The 22,896-nt window shown below is 37.2% G+C and overlaps 1 protein-coding gene across 1 annotated transcript in view; it reads right to left on the bottom strand.

Annotated features, from left to right (window-relative positions):
- The window catches only part of Vps13c (vacuolar protein sorting 13 homolog C), a gene marked incomplete at its 3' end in the record, with an annotated part of 83,725 nt that overhangs the window by 7,074 nt on the left and 53,755 nt on the right, over positions 1-22,896 (bottom strand). Inside the window, exons 9-20 of the mRNA XM_008856026.3 lie at positions 21,380-21,439; positions 18,409-18,468; positions 16,562-16,642; positions 15,536-15,593; positions 13,511-13,638; positions 11,216-11,322; positions 9,818-9,989; positions 8,561-8,623; positions 3,279-3,405; positions 2,704-2,798; positions 1,455-1,597; positions 498-690 (exon numbers count right to left, since the gene is read on the bottom strand). Coding sequence (XP_008854248.2) covers positions 498-690; positions 1,455-1,597; positions 2,704-2,798; positions 3,279-3,405; positions 8,561-8,623; positions 9,818-9,989; positions 11,216-11,322; positions 13,511-13,638; positions 15,536-15,593; positions 16,562-16,642; positions 18,409-18,468; positions 21,380-21,439 — 1,287 coding nt within the window. The remainder of the gene's footprint in view (positions 1-497; positions 691-1,454; positions 1,598-2,703; positions 2,799-3,278; positions 3,406-8,560; positions 8,624-9,817; positions 9,990-11,215; positions 11,323-13,510; positions 13,639-15,535; positions 15,594-16,561; positions 16,643-18,408; positions 18,469-21,379; positions 21,440-22,896) is intronic.

The following is a 22,896-nucleotide window of genomic DNA, read 5'->3' on the forward strand; positions in this document are numbered from 1 at the left end:
GGGGGCACACATGTTGGGGCATACATATGTCACTGTATAAATGTAGAAGTCAGGGGACAATTCTGTGGAATTAGTTCTCTCCATCTATCCTAAATGGATTCTGGGGTTAAAAGTCAGCTCATGAGGCTTGTAAAGCACCTTTACCACTAAGCCATCTTGTCAGCCCTAAAAAAAAAAAAACTTACGGGTGTGTGGTGTATGCGTGTAGTACATGAACACATGTGTGCAGCTGAGCGGTGTTCTGCTCTGTCACTCTCCATCTTATTCCTGTGAGACAGGATCTCTTCATGGACCTGGAGCTCATTGACAGCAAGCAAGCTCTAGTGACCCCTCTGTCTCCATCTCCCAATGCTAGAGTTACAGGCCCCACATGCCTATGCCAGTCTTTCTATACAAGTGCTGAGGATTCAAACTCAGGTCTTCATGCCTGCAAAGCAAGTACTCTTACCTCCTGAACCAGCTCCCCAACCCCAGAGATGGCTTTAAAAGTCACTTACAGCATCATAAATGACCTCCACAGGCTGAGACTGAACAGTCAGTGTCTGGTCGGCCAGACTGTTCTCAGGATTGGTTTCAAACTCAATTTTGAGCAAGGACGATGCTGTATCACCAATTGAAGCCACAAGTGATGGCACAATATCTTGCTGTCTCAGACCAGTGATGTACCAATGTTCTAATTTTGCTTCTATCCTATCCAATAAAGAAAAAGCAAGAAACATAATGGGTTAAGTTATAAATATTCCTTTAAAAACTTCTCTAAGAATCAGGCCCATGCCAAAAGTTACACTTCACCCTCTTAGTCTGGACTTCATTTACCCACACAGCCTATTATTGCTGACACTGCTCTTGACCACCACAGGAAAAACTCACTTTAGTCAAGCCCAGCCCACTGTACAAAAACACAGTGATCACATCTCCCTGATTCCGTGCCACCTCACATCCTCTACCTCCCTCATCCTGTCTCTTTCAAAATCTCTCCCATTCAGGTGGCCTAAGCCTCCTACATCCTCAGTTACACTCTCCCACAAGTGGAAACTATGAGGTATTTAATTCCCCAGCATCTTCGCATGAGAAGGTGCTAATATGTCATAGTGTTCTTGAATTAACTTTTTGCATCTACTCATCAATTATAGCATAAGTTTTTTGAAAACTTTTACTATCCACACATATAGATAGCTGCCACAGTACAAAAACTACAGATCAAATACTATCCGATGAATGTTTGAAGGAGAGGATAAAAAAAATAATGAAATACACAGTTCCACAATAAAACAAAGCAAATATAAAAACACTATTCTGAAAAAAAAAATACTATTCTGGCGTACACAAACAAAAGAAATGAAACAAAATCTATTTCTGTCCAGTTTTTTAATCGTAAGATTATATATATTGAGCCTAAAGTCATGAAATCATAAATAAAAATTAAAATTAAAATAAGCTTTAAAAAAACTTACTTAAGTGCTTGTGCTCCTGGTCGCTGGGAAACTTGGGTACCCAGGCCAATTACCTGAATTTTCAGTATTTCTGGAATGCTTCTGTTTTCTCTTATTACAACAGAGGTGCTCACTAATTTCAGAGTCAATATATGGGCAACATACTAAACAGAAAAACAATGAATGAAATCGTTACCTTTGTTTCTTCTTAAATAAAATGAACTATAAAATGATTCACCAAACCATTGTAGGTCTAGCATCCGTTTACTCATCATGAATGAAGACCACTAGAAGACCCAATGAAATCATCTACTCTAATACGAGTACAGGGGTGGATATGCTCAAATACATTGCATACATGTATGAAATTCCCAAAGAATAGATAAATAAAACTTAAAAATAAACAAAATGAAAATGCCTGCCCATCAAAAGATAGAAACAAGGAAATAAAAATGAACATTGTATTCTGGAGGAAAACATTTCAAAACAACTAAATGAAAAGGCAAGCTACATTAGAAAATAGTCACAGTTCATCTAACTAGTAAAGGCCTCATATACAGAATACAAATAGAATTCCTAAAAAACAATATGAAAAAGAGAACCTAATACTAGAAACCAAAGAAATGATGACTGTAACACACAGGACACTGGAAGAGACAGGAGGGGCTTCTACTAGAGTGCAATACTCTAAAAACTGACACTGAGGTCCCTACATGCCAAGTCCCTTTTTAACCAATCAAAAAAGCAGGACATTCGGGGTTTGTTCACTCTTGCCACGAGTTAAATTTCACAATAAAACTATTTTAAAGACTCAATTGAACACTATAGTAAGAACTTGTATAAGGTAATTCTTCAATCCATTAAAACAACTAAACCTAAAGTTGAAGAATTTTAACTGGTAAGGCCTCATGAACAATTAAATGGTAAAGTAGAAACTAAGGATAACACATTTTTATTAGTTACTTAAAACATCAATAATTTTAAAAAAAATCAATAACTGAGGCTGGAGAGATGGCTGAGCAGTTAAGAGCACTGACTGCTCTTACAGAGGACCCTGGTTTGGTTCCCAGATCCCACATGACAGGTCATAACTGTCTATAACTCCAGTTCCAGGAGATCTAACACCCTCTTCCAGCCTGTGAGGGATGCATGTGGTAGCCATACATACACAAAAATATTAAATTTTTTCTAATCAATAACTTGCTTAGCCTAACTTAAGAGAATAGAGCAACATGAATCAAGACACACATCAAGCCACCACGACAGTTACCTGCTTGGGTAAAGTTAAGTTGTAGCTGCTTTCACTATAGCCAATAGCAGTGAAGAGCTTATCTTTCTCCTCTGCAGTCATAAGGTCATCAATAGCTGTGAGGAAGAAACAGTGACTCAGCAAGGAATGGCTTCAGTTTTACAAATCAAAAACTCCAAACACAAAACCAGCCACGTAATTCCTGCTAATGAACCACTCTGATTAGCTAAAACAAACAAACATCCTGTATTTGCCTATTTGGATTAAGAAAAGGCAAAAAGACACTACACTATTAAGGAAATTCAGTTCTCATATATTGGAATTTTTTAATCCCTAAAAATTTTCAAAACTTCATGAATCATTAAATATCCTTGTAAAAGTTAACAAAAATGTGGAGACTTCTAAACTTGAGCATTTTAAATTTCACACAAGTAATTTTTCTCAAGAAAAATCAATGCTTTCTTTCAAGTAGATAAATGAGGAATTTAACTAGCCTGCCACAGTGCTTATGTGTTTCCTGTACTGAGCAAGATAAACAACATTTGCATAGTTTTTTTCTTAGTAACATATAATGAACAACCTGACTTAGAACTTACTTTCAGGAATCAATGATTCTTCATCTTTTTTCTTAGACTCTTTCTTTCCCCAAAACCCACTAAACCAGCCACGTTTCTCGCCTGCCTCAGCAGATTTTTTCTTTAATTTTTGCCCAGACCGAATCACCTAAAAAAAAGAAAAACTCAAAGTTAATTCAAAATAAACATGCTGTAAACTTTAGGTGTAACCAGGTCAATTTTTTAACTACAGTAGAAAAAACAGACAAGAAAACCAATTCTTTCTAAAATATTGCTCACAATACAGTCTACATAACACAGTCTGCTATCAATTTACCTCCTGCAGAATTTGAGGAGCAGCAGCATACTTAGGGTCTCCAGTAAAATTTTTCTGTGTATTATAATGTGCAAGTATTGAAAATACCACTAGAATTGCAGGCTTATAAAATAAAAAGATTCTTAAAAGCAAGCTGTTTCTTTACCCAAAATATATTAGTTTAAAATAATCATGTATCAGAATTCACACATATTATTGGTTTGCTAACTTGTACAAGGTGGGAAGGAAGGACACTGATAAAAGCAGATAGTCCTCAAATTCCATGTATCCTCTTTCCTCAATAAATCCTAGATTGTTTTCCTATTCCTTCTTTTGCCTACTTTTCGAAAAGCATAAAGCAGGGTTAAGAAAGACAGCCTAAACTCTACCTTCCCATTCCCTAAGTAAACTTCAATGATCTTCTAACTTCACATTTAAAGAATTTTAAATTTATAACAAATTAACATTAAGTCTATGTGTACAACAAAAGGTAAAACAATCCAAAACAGAATTGAAATAAAAAATTATATTCCATAATGAGGTCAGGTTACTGAATATAAAGACTAAGTACAGTCCTAGCCTGAGAACTGTTGGAGACTGATTGCTGCTACTAGGAGAGGGAGACGAGACCTTCCTTAAGCTCTCTAGATAGCCTGAATAGACTCCAATGGATGAACCTGCACTGAAGGACATCTGGGTAAAATGCTTGACCAGAAGGGACTTAACATGTATGATAGAATATATGAAGTCCAGTGTAGAGGGGATATATAGGGGTATGGGTCGGGGAGGGGGTCTTAATTTGATTAAGAACTGTTTGCCTGAGTCATGATATACTGTAAAAAAAATAAAATAAAAAAAAAAAAACCTGTTGTTTGAAATGTACAAAAGCTCTGGGACTGGAGAGATGGTTCAGTGGTTAAGAACACTTCTTACAGAAGACCCAGGTTTGAATCTCAGCACCCATCTGTACCTCCAGTTCTAGGGGGATCCAATGGCCTCTTCTGTCCTCTAGGGACACTACATGACACAGGTGCACTTACCTACATGCAGGCAATACATGCATATACATAAAGCAAAAAATAATAAAGCTCTGGGACTGGAGAGATGGTTCAGTGGTTAAGAACACTTCTTACAGAAGACCCAGGTTTGAATCTCAGCACCCATCTGTACCTCCAGTTCTAGGGGGATCCAATGGCCTCTTCTGTCCTCTAGGGACACTACATGACACAGGTGCACTTACCTACATGCAGGCAATACATGCATATACATAAAGCAAAAAATAATAAATATTTTTTAAAAAGGTACAAAAGCTCGATAAAATTTTTAATTTTTTTAACGTTTACAAAAACTTTATTGAGAGTTTGATACATGTATATAAGGTGTTTTGATCAAATCCATGCCCACTCCCTCCCCTCCAACATTCCCTCTCTAAAGAGGTAACCCTAAAATCTTTTAAGATTAGATACAAGCTCCCAAAAACTTTTGACATTTTTGGCCTTTGGAAGAGTATGTTGCTAACAGGCCCAAAAAAAATATTTTTAAAAAAAGACTAAGTAGGGGCTGGAGAGATGGCTCAGCAGTTAAGAACACTGGCTGTTCTTGCAAAAGACCTGGGTTCGAATCCCAGCACCCACATGGCAGCTAACAACTGTCCGTAACTCCAGTTCCAGGGGATCCGACAGCCTCTTCTGTCCTCCGCAGGCACTGCACGACACAGGTGCACTTACCTGCATGTAGACAGTACATGAATACACAAAAAATAAAAATAAAATATTTTTTTTAAAAAGACTAAGTTTGGGGAACACATTCAATGTTTGTTATAAGCTACATATTCAGGCACTGAAAAGACATGAAATAGATAAGGATATCCCGATATATCCAAAATATGGTATTTCCACCTTGCATTAACATATGTGTACATTTTATGTTTATATTATACATATTTTATAAACATTTATACATATATGCACATGTGTCTGTGTGTGTTAATGTGTATCTAGAGAGACAGAGACAGAGATAGAGGCAGTTAGTCAGTCCAAAAAGGAGCCACGAGAGAAGAGAAAGAAATTAGGGCTAAAAAACCATTTGAGCAACTGCTGGCTGAAAGAACCCCAAATGTGGTTGGTCAGATACGTGCAGGCTGCCCATTCAGGTTCATCTGTCAGGTGGTCACTCTCGTCCCTGAGACTCTTCTCCACCTGGATCTGTAACTGTGTTAATACAGTTCCCTCCTATGCTTCGGGCAGCCCCTGCACTGCCGCCTTTGAGCTCTTCCCATCTCTCTGAGGATGAAAATTGCTTTGGGTCTCTGGAACTCCCCCAATTCCTAGGGTGAGCATCTTATCTCGTACCTATACACTAACCCTTTCTGAAGTTAGATCCACCACAGGCTTATCTTCTAAACTCCACACTCACATTCCAGCATCTAATATGAACTCCGGATCTTCTCCCACCTCATGTAAGCTGTCTTCTCCATCTCATCTGATGACAAATCTATACCTTCAGTTCTTTATGAGAAAATAACCTTACTCTCTTTGACTCTCTCACAGCTCTACATTTATGTAGGAGTGACTTTTATAAAATGGGTATCATCTGACTTTTAATTAACCCCAGCAAAACCAGGTGCTCTTATGTCTTGTGACCTGGGCATATGATCTTGTTTCCTTGGCAACCTCAATTTGGTACTCTGCCCAAAAGGATACTAACTGTGGGTATGCTTGAGAGCATATGAAAGAACTGAAATCAGTGAACCCCTCTTTCATTGCACACAGTGAAGACTGGAAAGGATGGCAGACCTTGGGTGAAGGAATATTCTAGAATTAGCAATGAAAAGGCAGAACAGTCTGTTAAGATTAGGGTAGAACCAAACTTGTACTTCCCCAATTGAAGCTGCAGAAACCATTTTGAATAAAATCGTGGGTGGGGCCTGACTCAGTTCCAGGAACAGAATTCCAGATTCTAACAGGTGTCCTCAGAGTCCAGGCCCACTCTTAGAAACTAAATTTAAAAGTCCATCTTTTTGTTCAGGTAATTGTAATGTTGGCATAGTAACACCAAACATTTACATCAGCAAATATGGGTTCTGCCTTCAAAATATAATATAGGGTCTGACACATTTTATCACCTCCACTGTAACTATTCTCAGCCAAGCTACTGTACCTCTTGTCACAGTTACTTCAATAGCAATGGTCTGTCTCCCTGATCTTACCCTCATGCTCTCCTACAGCCTGTATGCAAAGCAGCCAGAATGAGTTCTAAAAGACATCAGATTACAACAACCTATTTCTCAAAAATCTATTAATGACTTGCCAATTCAGAGTAAAAGCCTAAATAAGATCCTCCACCATGCGGCAATCTCCCCAAGTTCCATTCCCACTACTCCACTTCCTTATCCAGCAATTACAACAGACATCACCCTCCCCTCTCACAGCTCCAGTTATAATGCTCTCTGAATGAACCAGATGATCTCCCAGCCCAAAGTCCTTAAAGCTGTTGTATTTCCCTTTCTTCTTTCTGCCTAGTTCAGCTCTGCCCACAGACATCTTTCTGGCTGGTACCTTTGTCCTCCTCAGGTCATTTCTGAGTGACCCTGGCCCCTTGTGTAAAATTTCAGTCTCAATTATCATCCCTGCCTAGCCCCGGCTCTCCATATTCCTGCCTATTTCATGTTTAATTATAGATTTATTATCCTTCTCTTCTCACTGGTAGGTGAAGAAGGGATTTTTTTTCTGTTTTGTTTGCTTCCATGTGTTACTACAAATGATATTGAGGAGGAAAAATATCACATTACCGCAGGCAAGGCACATAATAAACTGTTCTTTAAATCAATTATTACATATTCCTCACAATATCCCATGTGATGCAGGTACCATTTCATAAATGAGGAAACCAAAGCACAAAGAGGTAGAAGAGCTAGCTCCAAATCACAGAATCAAGTAGACTGTAAAACTAGGACCATCTGGCCCTTGGGTCCACATGCTTAACCATAATCTAGAATGATAGAAGTCAGTAAGTTTTGCTAAATAAATCAATAAGTGCATGTGCTTTAACATTGTTAAGGATAGCTGGGTGGTAAAGCATTGGCTGAGCATGTGCAAGGTGAAGGGCTCAATCCCCAAGACCACAAAATGGACTGTGGGCTATGCCTATGAAGCTCTGCATCTACAGAAGGTGAAAAGGAAGTGCAGAAGGCTGTGACAGCAGTCAGGGTCAGGGTCAGGGTCAATGAGTATGTGTGGTGACGACTTCATTCTCTTCTGCTGTCTACATTGTCTAATTTTCTTAAAATGAGCTCTACTTAATTCGCAGTTTATTTTTAATTCTTCAGAAGGAATAGCAGTAACAGAACAATGCACACAAAGTACTAATAAATAAGCAGTTATGAGACAAATATATTCTGATTTTGGAATGGAAGAAAGGAGAGCAGGGGGGCAGGAGGTAGGAAATAAGATGAAAGAGGAAAAAAGAGATGAAAGAAAGGGAAAAAGAAAGTTTTTTAAAGCAATGAGGGGACCAGGAGTGGTGCACACCTTTAATCCCTGCACTAGGGGCAGAGGCTGGCAGATCCCTGTGAGATCGGGGTCAGCCTGGTCAATATACAGTGAATTACAGGCCAGGTGGGCCTACAGAGAGACCCTGTCTCAAAGAAACAAACAAACAAAAATAATGAGAGGATAAAAAGGCTAAGCAGACAGAAATGTACGAGCAAAACCAGAAGTGCGCGTACCAAATGCTAACAGTGAAAGTTCTAAGTTACTAGAGTAATGATAACTTTGATTTACATTTTACAAATTCTTGACCATTTAATTTTAAAGCTTTTCCTTTGCATGTTAGCATTTTTCCAATATTCCAGTTATTTTTCTCAAGAGGCAATGAAGCAGTAAGAACCTAGTTTCTATTCTCATCTGAATAAATCTCAGCAGCTTCTTCCATATAAGTTAGATTTCTTCATCCTAGGTTCAAAGAAGTAGTACTAACATATTTAAAACAAAATAATAGGAAGGATTACCTCAACTTGTGCTTGCTGCCTTACTAAAATTATGTTAAAAACATCTAGGGTCTTTTCCAAGTCCTACAAAACAAAGAGACAGTTGAAAACAAGAGAAATAATCATTAGATCACAAAATATTCTTGTCTATGATTGACAGACTTCTCTAGCCCATTACTAGCCCATTCTAACAGCTAAGGAAGTTATAAGCTGAAAGATACGCTAGACTTTTAAATTTTTATAATAAGAGAAATGGGTTTTTCAAAAGGCTAAATCTTTATTGAACATAGTTTGAAAATAAAGCTTTTTCTGGAGACCATTATAGTTCACAGACAGACATAACTGCATATAGAAAGACGAATGCTTAAGAAGGGGACTTTGCTTAGGTATTCTGTTTTGATCCTTGCCTTTCACTTTCCCTATTCTATACTTCCCTATTCACTATTCTATCACTGCAAAACAAAGAATATAAATTATACAAGTCAACAGCAGACTAAGAGAGAAACTGAAATGGGGAGTTTATGTAATTGTGTAGAGAAAACTTCCCATTACTGGGTGACCTGTATTTTACATAATTCATGTATTGTTCTCATACAATCCCTCACAACTCTGTGAGACCATTTTCTACATGAGAACAAACACCATATTTGAGCTGAAAAACTTGTGTCCAAGACCAGCACGCTCGAAAATATCCAAGTGCCTGAATCCTAATCTTTGACTCCAGCACCTATGCTTTTCTTCATGTGACTGTCACATGTTTCAGGGCCACAGGAATCCAACACATTCTCACATTCTGCACACCATGACTCAATGGCAGAAATTTCTGAAAACTGAACTAGAAAGTATCAAGCAAACGATGTAATCGGGGGCAAGTAAGACTCCTAGCTTTCTCAAGAAGGAAAGCTGTTTTTTATAAATAATACTTTGAAGTCTAGAAAGGAACACTACCATATAAATATGGGATTTTTTTTAACAAAACAAGATCTAACTAATGAATAAACATCTAAATGGGTCTGAGGTTCGTTTTTTAAATAGTATTAGAAAAACAACACGTTTTCTAAAAGTCTTTGTAGTAATCTTATTTTATGTGATATCAGGCTAGGGAAAAGGGACTGTTGGTTTAAGAAAAGAAAAAATAAGAAACACTATTCTAGTTTTTCTCATATAATTCTTCTCAAAGCAGTAAGTCTGTTCTCTAACTATATTCTGACTCAAGCCTAGTGCATAAGATTAAAGGATGGTAAGACAAGCAGCAATGCTAACATATACACATTATACCTGAATTTGTTTCTGTAACTCTTCTGAGACTTTAGTCTGGGTTAACTTGCTTTTGTAGGCAAGTTTATAGTTCTTGAGTAACTGCCTGTGGTTCTTTATATTAGTCCATGACCACATCTGTGTATATCTTCTTACATGAACTTCAAGAACGGAATCAATTGCATATTTCCACCTAAAGTCAAATTTTGTTACTGAACACATGAATGTACAGGATCAAGAAAACTGCATGAAAATATCTTTGACTTTTCAGAGATCCTACACCATTAATTTTTTTGTTCTTCTTCACGTCATCCAGTAAGACTCCAACAATAACATTGCAAGTCCCAGTACAAGTCTCTGAACATTCTAGTGAAGGAACATTCGAGAAAAGGGACGTGCCAAAGCAAAACCATAAAGACCCAAACAACCCATGTGGTAAACAGCATAGCCATGTACTAGATAACAACTTCTTGGCAAAGAGCAATGAGATTATATAGCCTAGTGATGTCATAGCTGTCTTAGTTCATGTAAGTATACTACATGATGTCACACGACCATGACATCACCTAAAATGCATTTCTTCCAACATATCTCCATTGTTAGGTGATACATGATTACAGGCTGTATTCCACTAAAAGTTATAACTTTGAGTTCATGCAGATGACTGACAAAACTTTTTTAAAATGTTGAAAGCTTTGAATGCTAAGTTAAAAATTTAGGAATCTGGAAGTAGATAAGATGCATTTATGAAAAAAGTGACACACACAGAAAAGACAACATCATTATTATTTGGGGGGGGGTTGGTCATTTTGAGACAGTGTCTCCCTGTAGCCCCAGCTGGCCTGGAACTCACCATGTAGACCAGGCTGGCCTTGAACTCACAAAGATCCCCTGCCTCTGCCTCCCAAGTGCTGGGACTACAGGCGTGCACCACCACACCCGGCTAACATCTTTATTTTTAAAGTGGTTGGACTACGTGTCTTTAAAGTGTCTTAACTCTGAAAGTCCCTACCTATATGATTATATGTTTCTCATAAAATAAAATACAAGGTCTGGGGAGACAGCTCAATGGGTAAAGCTTGATGCCTAAGCATGAGAACCTGAGCTGCATTCCCAGCACCCATGTACAAGGTTGGTGCATGCTTATAACCCCAGTGCTGAGGGCACAGGAAAGGGCTAATAGGTAGAGCTCAGGGACTCCACGGCCAAACAGTTTAGCTGAAACAGAGAGAAGCTGCCTCAAAAAATAAGGCTGAGAAACAATTGAGGAAGACATCCAACATCAATCTCCAGTCTCCACACACACCTGCATGGGCCAAGTGAAAACACACACACACGCACACACACACACACACACACACACACACAAATTTAATTAATTAATTAATTAATTAATTAAATGAACAAATTCTAACTTACCATTGTCGACAATTGGTGTGAAGTGGTAAGCAAGGCTTGTACTTCCTATAAGGGGTATTTCTAAACATATAATCCAGTGACTCCAAAAAATCAATCATACTTAAGTACTATTAGACAAAAACAAAATTATGTATATTACAGAGCACATAGGAATAACAGATTTGATTCTATTTTCAGTCTAGTGAAGCTCCAAAATCCCTAGTAACTCAATAATACTACATATGATTAAACTTGACACTAATTAGGAATTATAACATAATATTTTAATTAAAAAAACATGTTGCTAATTAAACTGACACATCATCAACAATACATATCCCAATTTTTCAGATATTCTAAAATGTATATCAACAAATGTATATCTTAGAAACACTGTATCTCCCAATGATGATGTTGATACTCTGTTTCTAAAAATAGAGGCTTTTCCTCTGGACCACTATTTCAATCACAGCTACTCAAGCTGACTCAAATCACTCCAGAAAATTATCACGTAACTAAAGTGAAATAAAGCTATTTAAGAACTCACTTTATCACCAACACAACTTTTGTGTTGTGTAAACCTGACAAACTGATCAAATGAAAAGGATGTACACAGAGAAAAAGAGGCTAAGAGAGGGAGAGAAGGAGAGAGTGTGTGAATGAGTATGATTGTAGGATCAAATAAAAAAAGGGACAGTCGAGATTCTTCCTAATTTTTCTTAGTGCAATCCTACCTAAGGGTTACCTACAAATGTGGACTATTCAGTACTTGAAATGTGTCTAGTCTAAGCTTAATTTATCATAAAGTATAGCTATGGAAAGGGATATAAAATTTCTTGTTACAATTTAGTCATAATATTTTGAAATAATACTGTAGAAATGTAAGGTTAAATGAAATAAATTATTAAGGTTAGTTTTAAGCTAGGCCTGGCAGTACACATCTATAATCCTAGCATTCAGGAAGCTGAGACAGGTTCAACGTCATCATGGGCTACATACTGAGTTCCAGTCCAAGCAAGACTAAACAGTAAGATATATTCGCTATCTAGACAGATAGATGACTGATAGATAGATGATAGATAGATAGATTAGATTAGATAGATAGATAGATAGATAGATAGATAGATAGATAGATAGATAGATAGATACTTATCTATATCTCTCTCAAAAAATAGGAGTTTATCCTTCAGTAATGCAACTACTAGAAAATCTAAACTTATGGAAGCCATTCACATTATATTTATTGGATAGTACTAGACTAAAAGCTGGTCCACATTCCTGTCCCCTCAGCTCAGTTCTCCAGGTCTGCCATCTGAACCCTTTTGGCATATAACCACACTTGGAAAATAGATGGAGGGGGGGGAAAGTATCAACATAATTGCTCTAAAATTTAAAGAAACAGTAATTATTATGAATGCCTGCTATTAAAAACTGAGAAGGGTGACTGGTGAGATGGCTCAGGGGGTAAGGGTGCATGCCACCAAGCCTGGCACCCTGAGTTCAATCCCCAGAGCCTACACAGTGGAAAGACAAAACTGACTTCCTCAAGTTGTCCTCTGACCTCCACAAGCAGAGGTGCAAATACACAAAAATAAATAAATAAACACATATATACATACATACATAATAAATAAATAAAGGTGACTGGTGAGATGGCTCAGGGGGTAAGGGTGCATGCCACCAAGCCTGGCACCCTGAGTTCAATCCCCAGAGCCTACACAGTGGAAAGACAAAACTGACTTCCTCAAGTTGTCCTCTGACCTCCACAAGCAGAGGTGCAAATACACAAAAATAAATAAATAAACACATATATACATACATACATAATAAATAAATAAATAAATAGTTAAAAATGAGAAGAAAAAGCCGGGCATGGTGGCGCACGCCTGTAGTCCCAGCACTTGGGAGGCAGAGGCAGGCAGATCTCTGAGTTCAAGGCCAGCCTGGTCTACATAGTGAGTTCCGGGACAGCTGGGGCTACAGGGAGACGCTGTCTCAAAAAGACCAAAAAAAAAAAAAAAAAAAAAGAGAGAGGGAAAAAGCACATTGAAATCCTCCAACAATAACTGTGAATTAAAAGAAAATAATGTCATTCACTACAGCTAATAAGATCAAATATTCTGAAAAAGATCAGATTAAAGAAAACCATTTGTTTGAAATGTATTTTTCTTTTAAGATCTGTTTTTCAGAGTCAAATATCAACATAATGAATGACAAGAACAACCAGCTAGAGAAGGAATAATCAGAGATAACTGCAGAGGACAAAAGCAGACAAGAGTCAAGGCTAATGAGAACAGAGCTGTGTGGGAACCTTACCTGAGGTTTGGTCAGCTCTATGGCAATGTTTTGTACTTCTATGTTCCCATCAAGTTTTGGCGTTTTGAGCTCTGTTTCTGCACAAGGATTCATATAGAGTTTGGCAGAGGCTGATATTGGCTGGAAAACTATTACCACATGGGAAGACATAAGTTCTTACATAGGAACAACTGTAATTATGAGAACACTGTCATGACTCTAAGTACATGTAACAAAATTACTATCAGAAAAGTATAAGGATCCATTTATTTGTGCAATATGAATTACCAACCTCACTAGTTACAGAGGACCTGGAGTCCTGCGCTTCTAGGTAAAACACACAAGACCCACAATCCTCATATACACAAAATTTCTCTATAACTTAATGATTTCACTGTTTATTAAAAATACTAAGACAAGGAGGCAAATAAAATTTAATTTCTGTCTTATTTAATCACTGGCATAACTTTTGAAACAGAATCATAAGTAAAATATCATCCTAAGAAAAAAATTACTCACCAGTTTATTATTTTTGAATTGATCATATATGTCATCTTAAGAGTCAACTGAAAATACTCTTGAGAATAAGTAGAAGTAAAAGGAGACTATAGGGGTAATACAGTGATAAGTTTTAACTGTAAACAGTGTTAAAACTATATAGAAATGCTGCCTTATAATAATTACAACTTGCATTAGACTGTGGAAGAATTTTTAAGATTTACTTTATTTTTAATTATGTCTATATGTATGTATCTGTGTAGGAGTGTATGCACATGTAAGTGCAGGGACCCAGGGAGTTAGGACAAGGGCATGAGATCCCCTAGAGCTGAACTGGACTTGGGTCTTCTACAAAAGAGTAAACACTTCAACCTCTAGCCCCAGACTGTGTATAATTTTTAGCTGACTTATAAGTTGTTTATAAATGCCTAAGAATGAAGTTATATACTTTTCTGAACTAGTTCTTTTACTAATGAAAAAAAAAAAAACCTTCCACAATCATTGAGCACTTTAAATTTTTGTCATTACTAAACAGTCTATGAACATAAGAGAGTGTTATCACCCAATGGCAATTAGTTATACAAGAAGCAGAAGAAACCACAGAGAATTACAATAATATGCAGTATGGAAGGAGAAGGCTATGAGAGCTAAGAAGTGATTTATCATTAACCAGTTCACTGAATAAAACAGTTTCTTAGAATGAAACTAAAATGGAGAAAGCAGATAGAATAAATAAATAAGCAGGTAGCTTTGTCAGAGATGTATTTTTGATGTGTGTGTGTGTGTGTGTGCGTGTGTGTGTGTGTGTATGTGTGTGTGTTTATGTATGAGTGTACTGCCTGCATGTGTGTAAGTACACTCATGTTGTGTAATGCCTGTGGGGGTCAGAAGTCATCAGAATCGCTGGAACTGGAGTTACAGATGCTTGTCAGATGGGTGCTGGGAATCAAACCCTAGGTCCGCTGCAAGAGCAGTCAGTGCTCTTAACCACTGGGTCAAGAGATGTGTTTTTGAAATTAAGGAGAGGTTGCCAGAAAATTTAAAAATTCACTTAGAAAAATATCTAGAGTGATTGCTCTTAACATGCTAGGGGTAACCTTAACATTAAGATCCCAGGAATTTCAAAAAGAGGGAAGGAGGGAGGGAGAGAGGGAGGGAAAGAAAGGAGCAAGATTTTTTGTATTCATTTAAATATGATGATCTGGGGCTGGAAAGTTAAGAGCACTGGCTGCTCTTACAGGGAGATAAGGAAGCTACTCCCTAGAACAATGAATACTATATGCTAAAGAGAAAGCATAGAGGTGACAGAAGGCTGCTGCAGGAGTGAGCCACAGCTGCTCTGCCCTTATCTGTCACTCTCCAGGACTAGTTATAAACTAGTCCTAAACACTTGTAATCCAAACATACATAGTTATATAGCCAAATATCTCCAAATGAAGATACAAACAATGCATTCTGTTTGTCAAGGCAATTTCATTAGAAAAGCCTTGTTGAAACATTCAATTTCATGTTTTTCTTAAACACAAATCTACTTTCACTGGTACTCACTGTATTGATGGTTTGGGGGGATGTTGCTGCTCCTAAGTATTTCACATTTCAGCTGATCCTAAACCAAAGATTTACATTGAGAATGAAAAAGAAATATACATTTGCCACCCACACAAAAAAATGAAAAACAAAAAACTCTGATTATCACATCAGCTCCTTCTTTGCTCTTTTATACTGAGCGTGAATTTACAAGTATTTCTCTTTAGAATAAATATACAGAAACATTAAATATTTAGAAATATAATATTGTCCTCCTCTCTAAGAAAACCAACCAACAGTGGCTGGAGAGATGGTTCAGCGGTTAAGAACACTGGTTGTTCTTGCAGAAGACCCAGGTTCAAATCCCACCACCCACATGGCAGCTAACAACTGTCCATAACTCCAGTCCCAGGGGATCCGACAGCCTCTTCTGACCTCCGCAGGCATTGCACACATGGGCACTTACCTATATGCAGGCAATACACGCATACACATAAAATAAAAATAAAATAAAATAAAGAAAACCAACCAACAAATAAATCTATACACACAAATTCCTACTCAAAGGCCAAGAATTTATGTTTCTGTAATCTTGAAATTTATACAATTCAGAAAATTTAACCGTCCTTTCTCCTCTAAGTGAAGTGGCTTAGCTCACTGAAGCTCTGAATTAACCTCCGAACAAGTAGAAAATGACCACCACAGAGGTTTAAATACTTGTACGAGACATAGGCTCTAAGTCTTCCTCACTATCCTTTTGCTGTTCCTCGTATAAGATAGCATAATAAGTGCATCACTGAGGAGCGCAAAGGACCACAGAGGCAGTTGTTAACAGGCTAGTAAACTGTTAAAAACATTCTTCAGAATCAGAAATGCTTTTTTTTTTTTGGAGGAGACAAACTGGGACTTCAAAAATGTTTTCACACTTATGATTCAGTGAGATACAAGTTAAACAGATGACTGATAGCCTATCCCCTTAAGGGCCTCTCTCTTGAAACACTTGAAGGGAGTGTAGTTAAAGAGTTTCTAGGAAGAAACTGAAATTACCAAGATGTGTTCCCTTGATTCATGATAAGACATGTGGCAGTTGACATTCCAGTAGGCACTGAGACTATCGAGTCTTATTAGCTATAAAAGAAAAGTAACAGTGGTCAAGAAAGAAGCACACTGAAATTATAAATCAATGTTTAGTGACTGTTCTCATGTTCATTACTCCAAAACTGGCAAACTGAAATTCTGATCTTTTAAAGGAAAGAAAATAATACAAAAATGAAGGGAAATAGATCCTTAAGATTTTTAGTTTACATTTGTTAAACTGTGTTTCCGGGAACATAACTTCCTAAAGGTTCATTCATTTGATTATTAAACACTGAGAATTTAGTAGTTTTCAGACTTGTAACTGTCTGCTGGATAAGAGAAGGTAGACTCCCTCCAGATACCACTGGCTGCTCCTGGGGGAGGGGTGGTGGGAAAGGATTTTAAGATCAATAAAGTGGGGAAAGCTACAGATACTATGAGAAATACATAATTACCACAATTGGAGAATCACTATGCTTCTGAGCGTATTTAAAGTATTGTGAAGTCCTGTCATTACAAACAATGAAGCACACCAGTTTAATTATGCATGGTGTAGCACTTAAATCAGTCATCTTACTTCATCAGAGAACACTTTTCTACAATATCTAATACCTCAACTACCTAGTCTTTCATAAAATACCTTTGGGAAATGTTACTTCTATTCAGTTTCTTCACTTGATAAATGAAGAATCCAAACTCAAGGGTGGGTGAATGATCGCAAAAAGCCAGGCAGTAAGAAGCGAACCAGAACTAGATGTGGCTCTTTCTTCCCATTCCTGATTTATTTTTGTTAGCAAACTTTATAAGAATAAATTAGGTATTTAAAATCAAAAGTCAATTTTAGGTGTCATTTAGTCACCTATATTACACATTTTTCCCTAAAATTCCAACTTTACCAAGGAATAAGTCAACACTGCTAAAAATATCTCAACACTCAAAAATGATAATTTTTATATAGTTCTACTTTATGAGGCAAAGGTTTTTAAGAACTCAATTGATATCAAATACTTAATTCTGTCATAAGCAACATGTTTTATTTCAAAATATAGAAATCTATTATTAAGACAGTCGATTTAAAACACAAAATTTATTTCTTTAAATTCAGGAGTGATCCATATGTAGACTACTTAGAATCCTGACTGGACAAAATTTAGAAACTAACAACACTGATTCCACAAACATATTAGATGTCTTTTAGTGTTAAAATAAATAGATTACAACTTCTGCAAAGCAATTGTAAGAGATGTCCATTATTACTACACATTATCACCCAGCATGACACTTGCAGTTTTATCATAAATAGGAAGGTCAAGAGGCTTCCTGTAAATTTCAGAATTTTATATGCTAAAAGCGGTTACTTAGAATGAGTTCATGTACTATAAACCAAATTGCTTGTACTTACTCCCACTATTTCTCAAAGTTTCTGAAGCTTAGATGTGTTGGTTTTGATCTATCCTCAATGTATTTATCAACGCTTTTGGAGAATAAACATTAAAATTACTAACTGATGACAGTTTCAGGGCAAAGTGAAAGCAAACAGTGCTTAAGTCCCCGAATGCTGGTTTTTGTTGCTCTGTCATATCATAGAAAGCCTTTCAGAATTTAAAGACACCTATCCACAAGAGTGCAAATTTGATCCCTACACAAAGAAATTTTAAAACTTTACATACAAAATAAACTGGCTTTCAAAATACACAAATCAGACTTTAAACTCATACCAATGACACATTCTGCTCCACCAAGGTTCTTTAAGAAAATACATTAAGCACCACACCTAGGAGTTTAAAATAATTTTTACTCTAATAATAATGCAATACCTTGTATATGATTTTCTCCGCTTCATTTAAAATGCACGGAGTCCAATGTTCATTTGTAGTCTAAAAGAAAAAGGAGGATTTCTCTTGAAAAGCCATACAACAATGTACCTAGTATTTGTAGCAGTAACAAAAAATTTAGGAATAGGGCTGGCAAGATGGCTTGGCAGGTAACAACACTTAACTGAGCCTATCAACCTGAGCTCAATCCCAGTACCTACATGACAGAAAGAGAGGACTGACTCCCACAAGTTGTCTTCCCCCCTTCACACAAGTGCCACAGAAAACATAAACACATACGGATGCATATACGTGTGTACACACACACATAATAAATGTATAAAACAAGTTTAAAAGGTCATCTAGATAATGTTGGGTAATGTTAGCTGCTTTTCTACATATTTATATAAGAAAATCAAGAAGCAACAAGAAATAAATTTGAAGAAAATATAACTCAGTTGCATTCCTTCATTCATAAAACTATCACTGGGCTACTACAGGTCGGAAATGTGGAAACAGGTATGACTGGAAAAGGGGGGCCAGCATATACACTGTGAAGGTAAGACGTTCTTTTTTTTTTGAGTTTATTTTATTTTTATGTGTATGAATGTATTGCCTTGCACGGATGTACGTACACCTGTATCATGCAAAGCCCAGGAAGTCAAAAAAGCACATCAGATCCCCTGGAACTGGAGTTAAGGATGGTTGCTAGCCTCCATGTGGGAGCTGGGATTTGAACCCAGGTCTTCTGCAAGAGCAGCCAGTGCTCTTAACTGCTAAGCTATCTCTCCAGCCCCTGAAAGTATACATTCTTAAAAATAAAAAAGTTACCATAAAAGTAAAACTGAGGTGACAGTAAAACTGAGGAAATCACAGCATGACCAAATTACAGCATGGTTGGCAGGGCCAGGAACTAACATCTAACAGCAAGGGCAGTGATGAACTGGTTAAATCAGTTCAAAAGGGTCAGAATGCAAAAGGGTGGGAGTCAGCCAGAGGTGGAGAAAGAAGGGCAGTGCAGGCTGGCAGCTCTCAACAAGCCTTTTGGAAAAAAGGGGAAAGGGCAGAGGTTAAGTCTAAGGAGAGGTAGGGCATGGACAAAGAAGCAGTCTTTTAAATTTCATTGAGGAAAAAGAGCCAAGAATGTGCGTAACTGCTTATAAGAGATCAGGAAAAGAGAAAGGAAAGTTGAATATCTGGGGAAGGCAGCAACTAATGGAAAGAAGAAAGAGAGGAAGGTAAGGAAGAAATGGATTCCTGAGACGTGGGGAAAATGAGACCTGGAAGATCTAAACACAGAAGTTAGGCTGTTACTGGAAAGATGGAAGAAGAGAATGCTACGGCTACCAAAGCGGCAGAATACCCGACAGTGATACCCAGTAGCTGAAGCAGGAAACAACTGGACCAAGCAACGTGCCACATGCTTTACACAGACTAACTCTCTTAATCATCACAAAAAACTGAAAAGTAGGCACTTCTGAATCAGTGGGTAAATGTAGTTAGATAGGAAATCAGCACAGTAACTAGGATAACATACTACAGATCTTTAACAAGATACAGTGGGGGGTGGGGCACAGAAGAGAATGGTAAATTCTAAGAGAAAAGTAAAAAATTAACAATAAAAGCAGGACACCATATCATTGAAGTTTTAAAGCCTGTCTAGAACTACCAGGTAGGCAAAAAGAACAGTCATATAGGCAAATATAACGGCATGAACTCTCAGCAAAGACACAGAGAATCATACAACAGCATACACTAAGGAAACTATACACTGTTTCTTCTCACTATGCCCAAAGCTATTTTCTACTCTCTGTTTTTGTCGGGAGCTCAAAGCTAAATAGTATGCTGCTTATGAATACAACTATTAGGCTACGTTTTCTGGATCAGTCATCTCTCTGCCCTTGAGAACTCAGCTTCTGGTCTCTCAAAAGGAATCCCTACTGTACACTTCTCTTTTTTTATTAAATGCGTTCTGGAAACGGGCAGGGGATCAACGCAGCACTTTCTTTGTGTCTCTTGCCTCTACGGTTTCTGCCTTGTCCCTCAAGCCTACTTCACTACACACATCATTGTGTTTCCACCTTAGCCATGCCCTTCTTTCTGTTCCTCTGCTGGTCTTCACCTTTCTACTTCTCTTCCTCTTCCCTGAGTGAGGCCTCTCCCTATGGCAAAACGTAAGAATAACTGTCCACAGTATGATTTCTTCTTCACTTCCCTTAACTTTAAAAGCATCTAAGCAAACCATGTCTTTTTTTTCCACAGAGAAACCTAATTTAACTAGTTGCCTTTACCTCTATGTATCCCAGACATATTTGCTAGCACTTAGTTACTTAGAACAGAAAAAAGCCCATCTGCATATGTATAACTCTCTCCCCTTAAAATGTATGAGAAAAACTAATTTTTTTATATTTTATTATTTTTATTTTATGTGTATGAGTGTATTGTCTGCATGTAGGTAAGTGCACCCGTGTTGTGAGAAAAACTAATTATGGGAATTATCTAGTCAAAATGGATAACAATATATATCCCAGTGTAATATACACACATACATATATAACATACAGACTCACACACATGCACATATACACACATACATACATACATACATGCATACACACACACACACACACACACACACACACACACACACACACAGAGCTGTCTGGAGATCCCATGCAACTATACCAAGCATGAGTACAGAACGCTACAGAAACTCAATCATCTTTTTCCCCACAGATATAAGATACCACTTTCATTTCTTCCAAACTGCTTGAGATTTGTTATATGTAAACATAAAAATAATCAAAATAATTACAAAATGTAACAGTATCACTAAAACTGATAAATAGAAAATCTGCAGCAAGAGAATTCATGAGAAATAGCTGTTTGTAGCAATAGTTTATTTTAGGCAATTCAGCTATGACCAGAATAATATTAACATGCTTCACACAAATTATAAATAAGCCAACCTTACCAATAAACTAAATTCTCCCAGTGTGACACCAAATGAAAGAGGCCTCTCCGGATCTGTGATCTACCAAGAAGAAAAGGGATATTAAAACAAGATGGTGAGAGAGCACATGTCCCACCCTTTAAAACAAAGACATGTGTCTACAAGGAAGACACACAACCCAACTGGATTTGTAAAAAGAAAGGAAAAAGGCCTGACTGCTTGCTCTTATACAGGCATAACAATCTCTATGATAGTAGCATGTTTTCCCAGTAGAACTCTTTCTTGCTACAAGTAAGGAACTCAGTAACTAGGACCAAACAGATTCTTCTTTAGATGCTTAGAAACAGTCTTTCATGTGTATCATTAAAGATGTTCTTCATAGAAAATAAAATAGGGTGTTACAGGTGATGGCATCACCACTAAATAAGTGCTCCAACATTTAAGATTTTTACTCTCAGAAATGTGAACTGTAAAAGCTTTTACTTTCCTTGACACCTGATTTGGAAAAACTTCTTGGATACTTGATTTGGAAAAACTCTAGGTTTGGAGAGGTTTGTTTTGTTTTATTTTTCTTGACGCAGATCACTCTGTAGTCCAGGCTGGTCTTGAATTTGCAATCCTCCCGTCTCAGCCTCCCTAGTCCTGAGATTATGCATGGATGTGCACCATCTTACCATACCTGGAACTCACTACGCAGACCAGACTGGCCTCCAACTCATAGAGATCTGCCTTCCCTTGCCTCCCTAATGCTGGGATTAACATGACATGAGCCACACTACCCAGCTCTGAAGTCTTAATATTTAATTTCTCTAGTCTATCTACCCAGAATCCACCAATGATAAAGCACTTCTCTGTTTCTAACATTTGATACATGATATTTATACATGGTGCTTAATCTGTGCCACAATGTGCACTGTCGTTGAACTGTGAATATATGTGTGTGAATGTATGAGTGTATAAGAATGTGTTGAGTGCATAAGAATGTATGAGTGTGTGTGAGTGCATGTGTGGGAATGCATGTGTGAGTTCGTGTATATGTGCACGTGTGTGTGTTGTATGAGTATGCTTGTGTATTCATGTGTGCGTGAGAGAGAGTTACTCACCTTTTGATAACTACTTCAAAATAACTTAGAACTAGTTCAGAATGATGTATCTCCACAATTGCTAACATACTGCCTACAAGTGACTACAATCATCCTATGAGCATTTCTTATATTCTGTATTTCTCATATACTCCTAGACACAATAATTAAGGTACTATACTGAAAGAGACATGATATAAATCCCCTTTGTATTTTTAACTCCATTTTAATCTCCATATACTTGTTACAAAGAGAGAAGCAGTACGCCTTTCTAACTTTATTTTCAACAGTAAAAAGCTCAGTTTATGTTCAACTGAAGTTATCTTTCAGTACATATCATTAGAGTATTCTTGTTGATTTTTAATTGACAATAATTATACATATTTAAGGAGCATAATGTGACGTTTATTTATATTTTTTTCACCATGGAAGGATTGAACCTGGATAATCAACATG

Source organism: Nannospalax galili, unplaced genomic scaffold (assembly GCF_000622305.1).
Source record: "Nannospalax galili isolate Female #2095 unplaced genomic scaffold, S.galili_v1.0 scaffold288, whole genome shotgun sequence".
Classification (NCBI taxonomy): Eukaryota; Metazoa; Chordata; class Mammalia; order Rodentia; family Spalacidae; genus Nannospalax; species Nannospalax galili.